At 37.0% G+C, this 12,273-nt stretch overlaps 1 protein-coding gene across 1 annotated transcript in view; it reads right to left on the bottom strand.

Moving 5' to 3' along the window:
• Window positions 1–510: 510 nt before the first annotated feature.
• The window catches only part of nt5dc2 (5'-nucleotidase domain containing 2), a 44,582-nt gene continuing 32,819 nt past the window's right edge, over window positions 511–12,273 (bottom strand). The window contains exons 11-14 of the mRNA XM_028813253.2: window positions 9,015–9,101; window positions 8,664–8,804; window positions 8,024–8,088; window positions 511–4,593 (exon numbers count right to left, since the gene is read on the bottom strand). Of these exons, the coding sequence (XP_028669086.1) occupies window positions 4,332–4,593; window positions 8,024–8,088; window positions 8,664–8,804; window positions 9,015–9,101 (555 nt within the window). The 3' untranslated portion in view covers window positions 511–4,331. The remainder of the gene's footprint in view (window positions 4,594–8,023; window positions 8,089–8,663; window positions 8,805–9,014; window positions 9,102–12,273) is intronic.

Here is a 12,273-nt window from a genome sequence, read left to right on the forward strand (position 1 = left end):
TGATCCCGTTGCCGGTGTACGTCAGATTGCGCAACTAGGTATCACAGGGTATGTCAAATTAGACAACCGCACAGGTGGAAATCAGCCTCTATACCTTGTAGTCGAGTTATATGCCTTGGATGGAGTTGCAGGATATGTCAAGACAGTATATCTGGCACTCACAGGTGATCTCAAAGAAGGTGTTCAACCCATCAAGGTTATGAACAGTAAATAAGGTCTGTGACTGAGTCATCTAATGTGCCATGGCCCTCACAAATTCAGGATGTATTCCAAACATTTAGACATGTTGTATGTTTAAATCAGAGGCAGGCTGAGTGACGTGCTCAGGGTCGCACAGTGAGGTGGGTGTCGGGTTTGAACTGGCAGCCTTGTGGTGTAAACCTCCGCGCCTTTAGCCACTACATCACACTGACTGCCCCCCTACTTATTTAGGTAGATGCACATCATCCATTTTCTTCACACATTATTTAATACTGTACAAATCTCACAGAAAAGTTACTAATAGAAATACTTCATTAAGCTTTATTCTTTGAATCCAATGAACATAAGCAATGTAAAAAATAAGCATGCTTATTTTGAAATTATAAATCAGTTGTATTAAATGGTTTATTTCAAGAGAAAGTGGAAATACATTTGTTTTTACTTTGAACATACTGTAAGATTTTCTCCAGCACCAGAATGAGAATTTTGAAGATCCGTATCTACAGTAAGGCTACGGATGCAGGCCTCTCAAGCCCACAAGCATAGGAAATAGAAGCTCTGCGTATGTAGAGCTCCGGCATTCACAACTGTCCTTCAGGTCTTAATCGTGAAGGATTCTGCTTAAGTGAGGTTGCTCAAGTGCCAGAACTTTACCATAGCATTGCTCACCAAGGCTTATTTGATCCCAGATCCCAACTCTCACGGCCTTCTCTATCAGGAGGCACCACTCCACAGCTGGCAACTATGACTTTGGATTTCTTCGCCTAATAAGCTGCAAGGCAGTTAAGCGAAAGTCATTTCAAAACGACACACTTAAGGTGGCAGTAAGGATTTAACTGTTACCCAGCAATACCAAGTAGAAAAAAATAGATTACATTGCTGTCAAAAACCAAAACAAGAACATTTCCCCGGTACATTTTTTTTATTGTGGTAGTTTAAAAAAACCTAGTTCTTATTTCATGTATTGTAACCAATCACTGCTAAACAAAACTGGTTAAAATGGCATTTCTGGATATTTACTTTGTTCTATACAGATCACACTTTGGCTAATCCTATTCTGATTTGACTTTATCCATTCTATGCATATATAAGGACGCAATTAATTACAAAATTAGGTAGTTTATTTAGAGATTTTTGAGATTAGTTTTCAGTGCAAGCAATGCAGAATGGAAAGTAATTTCAAACCTCTAGCATTCTAAATGACTTCTTTTCAGTAAATTATAAGAGTTGATTCCATAAAGGCCTATTTCTCTAAACAGCAGAATATAATTAACTTCACAGCAACAGTTGAAAACCAAGTAAACAGGAATTTACCTAGTGTACCAGCATGGTGTGCGGTTGATGCTTCTGCCTGCTCATGAAGGTCTTAATTCTGTATACAGTTCTGTGTATCAGCTAGATAAAATGTCCAGCCAGTAGTTACGTGGTGCACAAATAGGACAAACACCAACAGGGCTGTGAATATTTTAAGTTCAATTGACCTGTTTGAGTTTTAACTAAAATAATAAAACTAAACTGTAACACATTCCAACAACACATTTAAAAAAGTGCAGTAATTCACACCCTGACTGTAAATAAAAAAAAAAACCCAGAAGTAGGGCCATTCCAGAGGATAGAAGAGCGTGCAGCCAGAGTACCAGGGGTACACAAAACACAGGCTTGCATGCTACGAGTAAACCAGTGGGGTTTAACTCAACAGACGCTGCTCAAGTCTTCTGCCTCTTCTGCTTTAAACACAGCACATCTGCCGTTGTGTGCAAAACCCAAACAACATCGTTCATAATCAAATTAGAACTGCCTTCACCAAATGCTTCTGCCAGGTTACCTATCCTCAAACATCAAATTAGGCTAAACGCCATGGGACGTTTGTCAGAATGGAACAGGTGCAATCATATAATCCTGGAATACCAATCCGATATCTCGAGCAATACAAAGGCCAAAAAAAAAAAAAAAAAAAAAAACCCAAAACAACAAAAACAACCCTTGAAATAATCAACAACAATAATAATCTTACTTAAAAAAAAACTCTACTATACATAAAGTTGTAAAACTGGGACAATGTTGTGCGTCTAGCGGTTACGGTACAAACTTCTGTTACAATGAATAAGGCTAAATAAAACGAGAGGAAGCACCAAAGCAATATTTACACTGCACCAGCCTGGAGAACACCAGCTCTCTCCACGTTTTACATTTTTTCCCTGTGCCTGTTTGAGCTTGTTCCGACATTGTGTTGACTTTACTGGTGTGCTTTGCTTCATACACAATACTGTTCAATAACAACAACAAATATCAAGTAACAAAAGAAAGCTGGGCCTGTTTGCAGCTACAAATTTGGAATGGGTTGGCTTTATGCTTCTGAAACTACTGCTGCCTAATGCTGCGCTGCCATTTGCTTTAAGGGTAAGCAATGAGATTTGATAACGTGTGTGGAAACTAAATATCATTCATAACGAGCATCACAACGAGTCACTTCAGATGAAGAGACGACAACAGCTGACTGGTGTAAATGTCCCCAAGTTAGTAAATGTGGAGATTGGGGCAAACATCTACACTTTAGTGATTCCAGCCAGTTTGTTTTTTTTTAAAGGAAACTGCTAAAACTAGTGGAAATTTTTAAAGCATTTTCAAACTTGTTAACCAAATTAGATTGTCCCCCTATACAAATAATAAGCATCACATAAGCCTTAAAAAACTGTTAAACATAAAATACAAAGTTTACATCTTACTTACTAGTTAGTGACAAGACTGTACAACATTTAAAACCAGCTTTCCTCTCATTCCGCTCTTATTTTGGTACCAACTTTCTCCTGCATTAAATAAAAAAAATGACTAGAGGTAACAGAAACACACGGATCAGGGGAGCAGGTCTGGTAAAACACCCGATGCCAGGAGAGCAAAGCTTTACCAGCCCGCAGCATGCTGTGCTACTCAACTGCTAGGGATACAGCAGCGACAAGGCAGGTAACTCCTCTCAAGCAGGGCTTCAAGAAGAATGAGACGAACAAAGCAAAATTCATCAAGCACATTACTTCTCCAAAATATTTCCCCACATTGACATTCACAAATGACTCCAGTTTAGCAGTTAACATTCTATATGCTTCTCTGTGAATGTTTGATCAAATTTTCCATTAAATGGTTCTGCAAATATTATATTTAACATCTAGTTCCATTTAATTCAGAAAACATGTTGATTAACAGAGGCAGTTTATAGAGCTGCCTTATCTATTAATACTCAGAAACCAAACTTTTTGTTTCCTAACATTCATCATCATCATATTAAAAAATAACCATCCTGCCACCAATGGTCAGCAGTTTAAGATTACTCAACATATGGTTCTATATGAAAGGAAAAACCTGGGGCTAGCTCTGTGAAGGAAAGAGAAAACTTTTCTTTGAAATGTGTTATCTAAACAAGAAATTTAGGCCAAAGTGAAAGATGGGTAAAATAAATCAGAAAATGTGTAATATTCAGAACTAACCATATTATAACTGTTGAGTACTTTGGCTGTAAAAAAAAATGAAAAGAAAATTCCTCAACAGTTGTCTACAAATTAAGAAAGACATTAGAAACAGAAATACTTGGTTAGCTGACATTAGTGCCAAGAGATGGTCAATTCTTAATATTCACTTCTGTTACCTTTTCTAAATACTGTACTATGCCTGCAACAATTTTAAATTTACAGGAGTGCATTTATATAAAAACAAACAAAAAAAAAACCCAACATGACCACACAAACCCATTATACAGAAACAGGTTGAAAGATTAAAAAATGCAGCATGATTCTAGGCGTTTTGTCCATTTCAACTTCAACGCAGTTATCCATTTACAACATCTGTTCCCAATTCCATGTTCAACCTCCAGCACTCCCATGAACACAATAGTGGATTCCAACATTCCAATGCATAGTTTTATTTTAAACCTTTTGCTTCCAAGATCGTGTTCCACCTTAATTTACAAGTGCAATTTTCAAGACATCCAGGAGTGCCATCCCAATTTTGCTGCTCTTTCTTAGAGCTCACTCTTTTAAGTATTGTCGTTTCAGACAAGATATGGTCCACAAAATGAAGGAAGTGTATTCAACAACACCCATAAATGCATGAGATCACCCTTTCCAATCTCCCCAGCTTCTTTAGCGAATGTGAGCCATCTCCTCAAGGAAGGGAGTCTTCATACAGCCAGTGCACAGCTGGTCCATCCATAAGGGAGCCTCGTGCTGCAAAGGGGTTCTCCGGGGGTAGAAGGTGTAGCTAAGGTCATAATTCAGCAGACAGCTCAAGGATGCCATGTAGAGATCAGAGAAACGGCAGAGCCTGCGGGAGAAGTATGTGGGGTTGTGGCACGTACGGAAGATGCTACCAAATTGAGGATTGAAGAGGTTCTTGGTAATTGCCCTGCATTTGGAAAAATGTACAGGATCAGTAAATAAATACGAAATCTTAAATACTTGAAAATACTCACATTTTTAACACTGCATTAAAAAAAGAGGGTTTAAATTGATTATGGTCACTATGGGTCAACTTTTATTAATAAGCACATACTAATATCTATATATATATATATATATATATATATATATATATATATATATATATATATATATATATATATATATATCTATCTCAAATATATCTCCATATCAATATATATATATATATATATACATATACACACACACATACATACAGTGAGGAACATAAGTATTTGAACACCCTGCGATTTTGCAAGTTCTCCCACTTAGAAATCATGGAGGGGTCTGAAATTCACATTGTAGGTGCATTCCCACTATGAGAGACAGAATGTAAAAAAAAATTCAGGAAATCACATTGTATGATTTGTACAGAATTTATTTGTATTGCACTGCTGCACATAAGTATTTGAACACCTGGCAATCAGCAAGAATTCTGGCTCTCAAAGACCTGTTACTCTGCCTTTAAGAAGTCCACCTCTACTCTACTTAGTAATCTTAATTAGTAGCACCTGTCTGAGCTCTTTAAAGACACCTGTCCACCCCACAGTCAGTCAGACTCCAACTACTACCATGGGCAAGACCACAGAGCTGTCAAAAGACACCAGAGACAAAATTGTGGACCTCCACAAGGCTGGAAATTGCCAAGCAGCTTGATGAAAATAGATCAACTGTTGGAGCAATTGTCAGAAAATGGAAGAGGCTAAAGACGACTGTCAGTCTCCCTCGGACTGGGGCTCCATGCAAGATCTCACCTCGTGGGGTATCACAGATGATAAGAAAGGTGAGGAATCAGCCCAGAACTACACGGGAGGAGCTGGTCAATGACATGAAGAGAGCTGGGACCACAGTTTCAAAGGTCACTGTCGGTAAAACACTATGCCGTCATGGTTTCAAATCACGCATTGCACAGAAGGTTCCCCTGCTCAAGTCATCACATGTCCAGGCCCGTCTGAAATTTGCCAATGACCATCTGGATGATCCAGAAGAGGCATGGGAGAAAGTCATGTGGTCAGATGAGACCAAAATAGAACTTTTTGGTCTAAACTTCACTCGCCGTGTTTGGAGGAAAAAGAAGGAGGAGTTGCATCCCAAGAACACCATCCCTATTGTGAAGCATGGGGGTGGAAACATCATGCTTTGGGGGTGCTTTTCTGCGTAGGGGACAGGACGACTGCACTGTATTAAGGAGAGGATGACTGGGGCCATGTATTGTGAGATTTTGGGCAACAACCTCCTTCCCTCAGTCAGAGCACTGAAGATGGGTCGTGGCTGGGTCTTCCAACATGACAATGACCCGAAGCACACAGCCAGGATATCCAAGGAGTGGCTCCGTAAGAAGCATATCAAGGTTCTGGAGTGGCCTAGCCAGTCTCCAGACCTAAATCCAATCGAAAATCTTTGGAGGGAGCTGAAACTCCGTGCTGCTCAGCGCCAGCCCCAGAACCTGACAGATCTAGAGATCTGTGTGGAGGAGTGGGCCAAAATCCCTGTTGCAGTTGTGTGCAAACTTGGTCAAGAACTACAGGAAACATTTGACCTCTGTAACTGCAAACAAAGGCTTCTGTACCAAATATTAACACTGATTTTCTCAGGTGTTCAAATACTTATGTGCAGCAGTGAAATACAAATAACTTCTGTACAAATCATACAATGTGATTTCCTGAATTTTCTTTTACATTCTCTCTCACAGTAGGAATGCACCTACAATGTGAATTTCAGACCCTCCATGATTTCTAAGTGGGAGAACTTGCAAAATCGCAGGGTGTTCAAATACTTATGTTCCTCACTGTATATCTATATATCTCTCTATCGATATCATATATATATATATATGTATGTATGTATGCAGACCAACCACAAGCGTTACCTGGTAGGTAACCACCCACACAATTCAGGTCATCGAGACTCAGACTACGAATGCAATGAATACATATATTTACCACTGGAACACAGGCAGGTTGTGTGATTTGATCAGTATCACATAGTGACTTAGAAAAGGGCACTGACCCAACTACATTGAGACTTGCAGCACTAAACACACTATACATTCTAAATCTTCTACACCACATTTAATATTTTAATAAATAGATGGTATTTCCCTGTAGTCTAAGGGCACTGCAGTGTGTGTTTAATTTCTGCAAGAATCTGGGAAACATTTCAATTTTTGGTCATCGCTTTTAATGCTAGCCCAACTATATTCTTCTTAATGCACATCTGAGAAATTTAGAACAGTTATGCATTTTGTTTTTTAATATAAAATAACTGGATTAGGGCTATCAGATCAAACACCACTATTTGAATACAACTAAAATTTATTTTAAAAAGGTTTAATCCAAATGCAAAAGCTGACATTCGATTGTCAAAGAACAACTGTTTGTTTTACCTGCGCTAATTTTGGCATTGTGTTACTCCAGATGTGTTATACATAACAGCAGTATTTTATTCTGCTTCACTTCAATGATCATCCATTTAGTAATTTTGAAAGGCAAGCTTGTTATCTTTATTAATAAAACTTACTGCCAGACCCCTGACAAAGTAGACAGATTATGTAGACCCTGACTTGATATCAATGACGATCCCGTAAACCACATAGGAGCCACTCTCCAGGGTTAGCCCACAGGCTTTATATTCTGAATGCCATGATATTTACTGCACCATGCCACTGCCCATTGGACACTCTTAAATAATAAAAGAAACCCATCTTTGACCTGCCTGCCACTTGAATACTCTTAATTTGCCATCTATTCTGACCCTGTCCTGAAACAGATTGCTTATGATCCTTATCAGAAAAGCGACTTATAAAAGCACGCACGAAAAAGAACCTAAAGCCTTATAGACACCACGTTCTGGCACCACATTCCACTACATTATTATTAATAATAAAAAAAAAATTTCTCACTTGTTGTGGATCAGTAAATCAAAAAGTGTTTATGACAATTGAGTGTCCGAGTTGCCCAAGTACTACCAAGATTTTTTTTTTTTTGCTACTAGCATTTATTTTGTTGTGCAGCCATTACTATAATAATATATAAAAATAAAAAATAAAAATTTACAAGTATAAACGTCCAGAATTGTTAACCCAAGTTTGAATATATTTGAAGGTTTACTTATTTTCAATTGGAATACCAAAACCTTATTTTTTTTGGCTAATTTGATAGCCTGTAAACTGGATTAAAGGTTACTGCATTATTCTAATGGAAAATCTAAAACTGTTGTTAATGTTAGATTACTCAGAGCTAGAAAAACTGTCTGAATGTTTGATGTCATTTTTATAAAAAGGTTAATTCAAGAGGCATAACTGAAGTACAACTTTGACCAAGCTGTACATTAACCCTGCAGAGAGGACCACATACCTCAGCTCTTCTCTCTCTTTAAGCCAGTCCTGGAGAACCTTTTGAGATTCAGGGTCACGATGCATCTATGAATGACAAGGGACAAATTTAGAAATAGCCAGACTTCCAGATCAAAGGGTCTACCCATAAGGTTCTTCAGCTAATTCATTAACAAGTTAAAAAGCAGCAATTTACAGGGTGTAAAAAATGACACACTTTGCTGCTGTTCTATTTAAGAATGGCCAAAGTAAATTGCTTGTAAAGAAGTCTGCATATTTAAGAACGATACATAATCTCACGATATCTGAGGAAGTCATGCTAATTGCCAGAGCTGTGATTATTTTTCATATTCAATAAAGACATCCATCCATCTATCCATTATCCAACCCGCTATATCCTAACTACAGGGTCACGGGGTTCTGCTGGAGCCAATCTATAAAGACATTTATAACAATAATTATCTGCATGATAGACGGTGATCACATACATTAGAAGCAGTAAAAATACTCAATCCAGTCTAAATGGTACTTCTTTTGGATCTTTCAAATTTAAACATGACATAGCCTGCATGTAATTCAAAGCTTCCTCAGTTTCGTAACACTACATTTGCACCAAAACTTAAAAACTCCATCCCCACCCCCAGATACCTCCCACAATGTACCTGCATTCGTTCCAGAAGCCCAGTGAGAGCTTGAAGCCAGGTAAGAGATTGTGCATATTGCTCTGTATTCACTACTTTTGTTTCAATTTCAAGCTCAGGCACAATGGCAGCAGTCCTCCAGCCATGACGCAACATTAAATCCTGATGAGGAGTTTGGAAGAAATGAAAATTCATATCAGTAAACCAAATACATTTCAGAAGTCAAACTATCTTTACTTTGCAATACTGTGTTTTTACTTCATAGTGTTAAAAAAATAAATCACACCCACAATTCCCACACAAACATTTCACAATGCATCGTTGCAAATGTATAGAGGTAAGGCAGTCTAAACAAAGTAGGTAGACACTTACAGCTAAATCACTGTACAGATGATCACCAAAATAAAGCACTTTGGATCCTCTCCAGCCAGTTAACCTCAAGAAATCAAACAGGTTACCCTACATCAGAAAAAAGAAAAAATATTCAAAATGAATGCCAATGCTTTCTATACAGTAACAATATCATGTTTGTTTCTGTAGGAATACAACCCTTTTGTTGAAATACATATCAGCTGACTAAACAGACTTCATTACTTCTTTGACCTGGATGCTCTCATTTGACTACATCCTGTGCCATTTTTTAAAAAGAATACAAAATCAACCAACTCCTTAATTGAAAATTCTGAACACTTCAAAGAGGCACAATAATAACCACCACCTACTGTGTGCCATGAACTGTGTAAGCCTTAATCGGTATTCACAGTAGGTAACCATGAAACATGACACACACTCACTGCAACTGGAGACTGTTTAAAATACCAGCAATATCTGAAACATTTGCCTTATGTGTATTTTGTAAACAAAAATAATCACAAATTTAAATATTATGAACTTGTTAAAATTGTGGTACAAACATTTGTTTTAATAAAATAATTACATAAATGAGACTACCTGATGACAGGATATTTACACAGAGTTCTTTAATGTGACTAGATGATGAGATAGCATAAATGGTTTCATCAGAAGGTAGTTAATGTCCCTAGAGCCAGTCCCACTTGTAATATTTTAAGTAAAATTTTTCCATTACTGGACCAGCATATATATATTTTTTTTTTTTTACTAAAAATGTGTGCAAATATGAACACAGTCTACATTTCAAGTTGTTGAGTAACACTAAGTTTGCCAATTTTTTAAGTGCAGTAAAATTAATCATCGGCACAGTACATTCTAAATAGTGTTAAATGTATATCAGTAATGTTTAGTAAAAGTTTTATTTTAGAAAATGTATCATGATCTTTTCACATTCTTATATTAATTGTCTTTTCATATTTCTGGCTATTAAATGCACAATATGAAACAGTGCAACTATTACACTGAGGGCCTGATTAAAAGTAAGCTTCTTTGACACAAGGTACAGAATTAAAAAGATGTACTGCACTTAAGAGATGACTTTGCACTTTGACATTTTGAATGTTTTTAAATTTACTAAAACTATGAATCAATTAGCAAATGCACCAAATTAAAATCTTGCAGAAATGTAGACCATTCAACCACTAGAGGGAAAATGAAATCTCATGGAAAGCCACTTAAGTTTTCTTTTCCATTCAGTCATGGCAACATGGATTAGATTGGCTGGCTTGCCCAACTTAACTGCCAATCAAACACTTCCCCACAGATTCTGCAACTGAATAAAAAAGTTGAACAAGCCAAGCCTCTAGGTAGAAAATGTAACCGTTAACAGTCACTACAGAAACTGTGCTATTGAATACATTGGCAGTCTTCCATGTCCCATTCTACGCAAACCACACCAAGGAGATTCATTTTCTATAATCTGAAATTCAACAGTAGCCGCTTAATTAACAGAAGTCTGAGATAATTGAGACCACAGTTTTAAGTAAATTTTCAAAACTGTATTTAAATTGATGAATTTTGAACTCCCTTAAAAACTTTCTTTTCACTTTCAATGACCCTGTAGTTAGGATATAGCGGGTTGGGTAATGGATGGATGGATGACCCAACACCCTGTTAATTTAACCTTTTAGTACCTTAACAAAGCTTTTCAAATGACCAGCTGCTTCCTTTAAGAGGTGTTTTCTCAAATACATTTCACAAGAAATCTAGTTTAAACTTGTTTGAAAGCCCAACACCTTTCCCGTTGTGGGGAAAGTGTTGTTTTATATAAGGTTGGCAGCACTATGACAAGGATATAAAACTTGGATTGACTAAAATGCAACCATTTATTTAAGCCAATTAGCAAATCATAAAAAAAAACACTTGGTAAGAAAATGAACAGTTTAATGGTTGACTAATTTCTTAATGAAGAATGTTCAGTGGTGTCCAAACCCTGAATGATGTCAAATGTCTTATTTGACATCAATCAGTATTTGAAAACGAATAATTACGATACTGTATTTTTACTTTAGTCTGTGAGAGATCCAAACTACTAATTTTATTTCCAGGCCATCTTCTCAACTTAAATGAAAATGTCCTCTTCCTCAGCTCCCATATCAGTGTCTACTCTATAAACACTTCAGTGAACTGCACTAAAATTAAGCTTTCAATAATCAGCACATCAGAAACCTAAAATAAAACCTTAATACATCATTAACATAACAACCGGGGGAAAGACCTATCAGCTTATAAGTGGTTAATACATAATTAATTTAAGCAAAATTCATTATGCTTAAATGTTCTAATAGATGAAAAAATATGGTTTAGTGAGTAGGCACAATTTTGACAGGATGGAATTTTATCCTTTGAGTATGAAATGACATGCAAGATTTTTTAGTCCAGTGCTAAAAATTAAAATAAAATGATATGAAGCAGGTAGTCATATTTTTACTGAATTAACATAAAAACAACTAAATTCCTATACCTCCAATAAATATAAAAGGAGAAAGAAGCAATTAACAAGTGACTTAGGGAAATACATCCTAACCCTGTTGAAAATAATCTTAAGAAAAATCATCCCCCTAACTAGACAAGAGAATGTCCATGAATTATTTCCAGCTAACAGAACAATGCATTAAAATGGAGCAGCAGTTACTCTCCAGGCAGAGGTTATAAAGTGACCTCCACCACACAGACCTATTGTTAGCACACACAGAAAATTTTAATTTCCTGCTATCATTTCAGAGCAACTCAAATGCTTGCTGGACTTCTGAAATGAAAACAGCTAGGCATCTGCAGTCAACTGAACATCTTTAGGCTAACTTTGGAGAGTCCCATCAAATATCCAGTTAACGCGGTCTACTACAGGACCAGCATACACAAACAGGACATGAAAAGAGCTGCTTATGGGAAGGAGTGGGGATTGGTATGATGTCTTAGTTCCTTTAGTCATCACCTAGAAAAGACATTACAGTAATCCCTCCTCCATCGCGGGGGTTGCGTTCCAGAGCCACCCGCGAAATAAGAAAATCCGCGAAGTACAAACCATATGTTTATATGATTATTTTTATATTGTCATGCTTGGGTCACAGATTTGCGCAGAAACACAGGAGGTTGTAGAGAGACAGGAACGTTATTCAAACACTGCAAACAAACATTTGTCTCTTTTTCAAAAGTTTAAACTGTGCTCCATGACAAGACAGAGATGACAGTTCTGTCTCACAATTAAAAGAATGCAAAC

Source organism: Erpetoichthys calabaricus, chromosome 11, assembly GCF_900747795.2.
Source record: "Erpetoichthys calabaricus chromosome 11, fErpCal1.3, whole genome shotgun sequence".
NCBI lineage: Eukaryota > Metazoa > Chordata > Cladistia > Polypteriformes > Polypteridae > Erpetoichthys > Erpetoichthys calabaricus.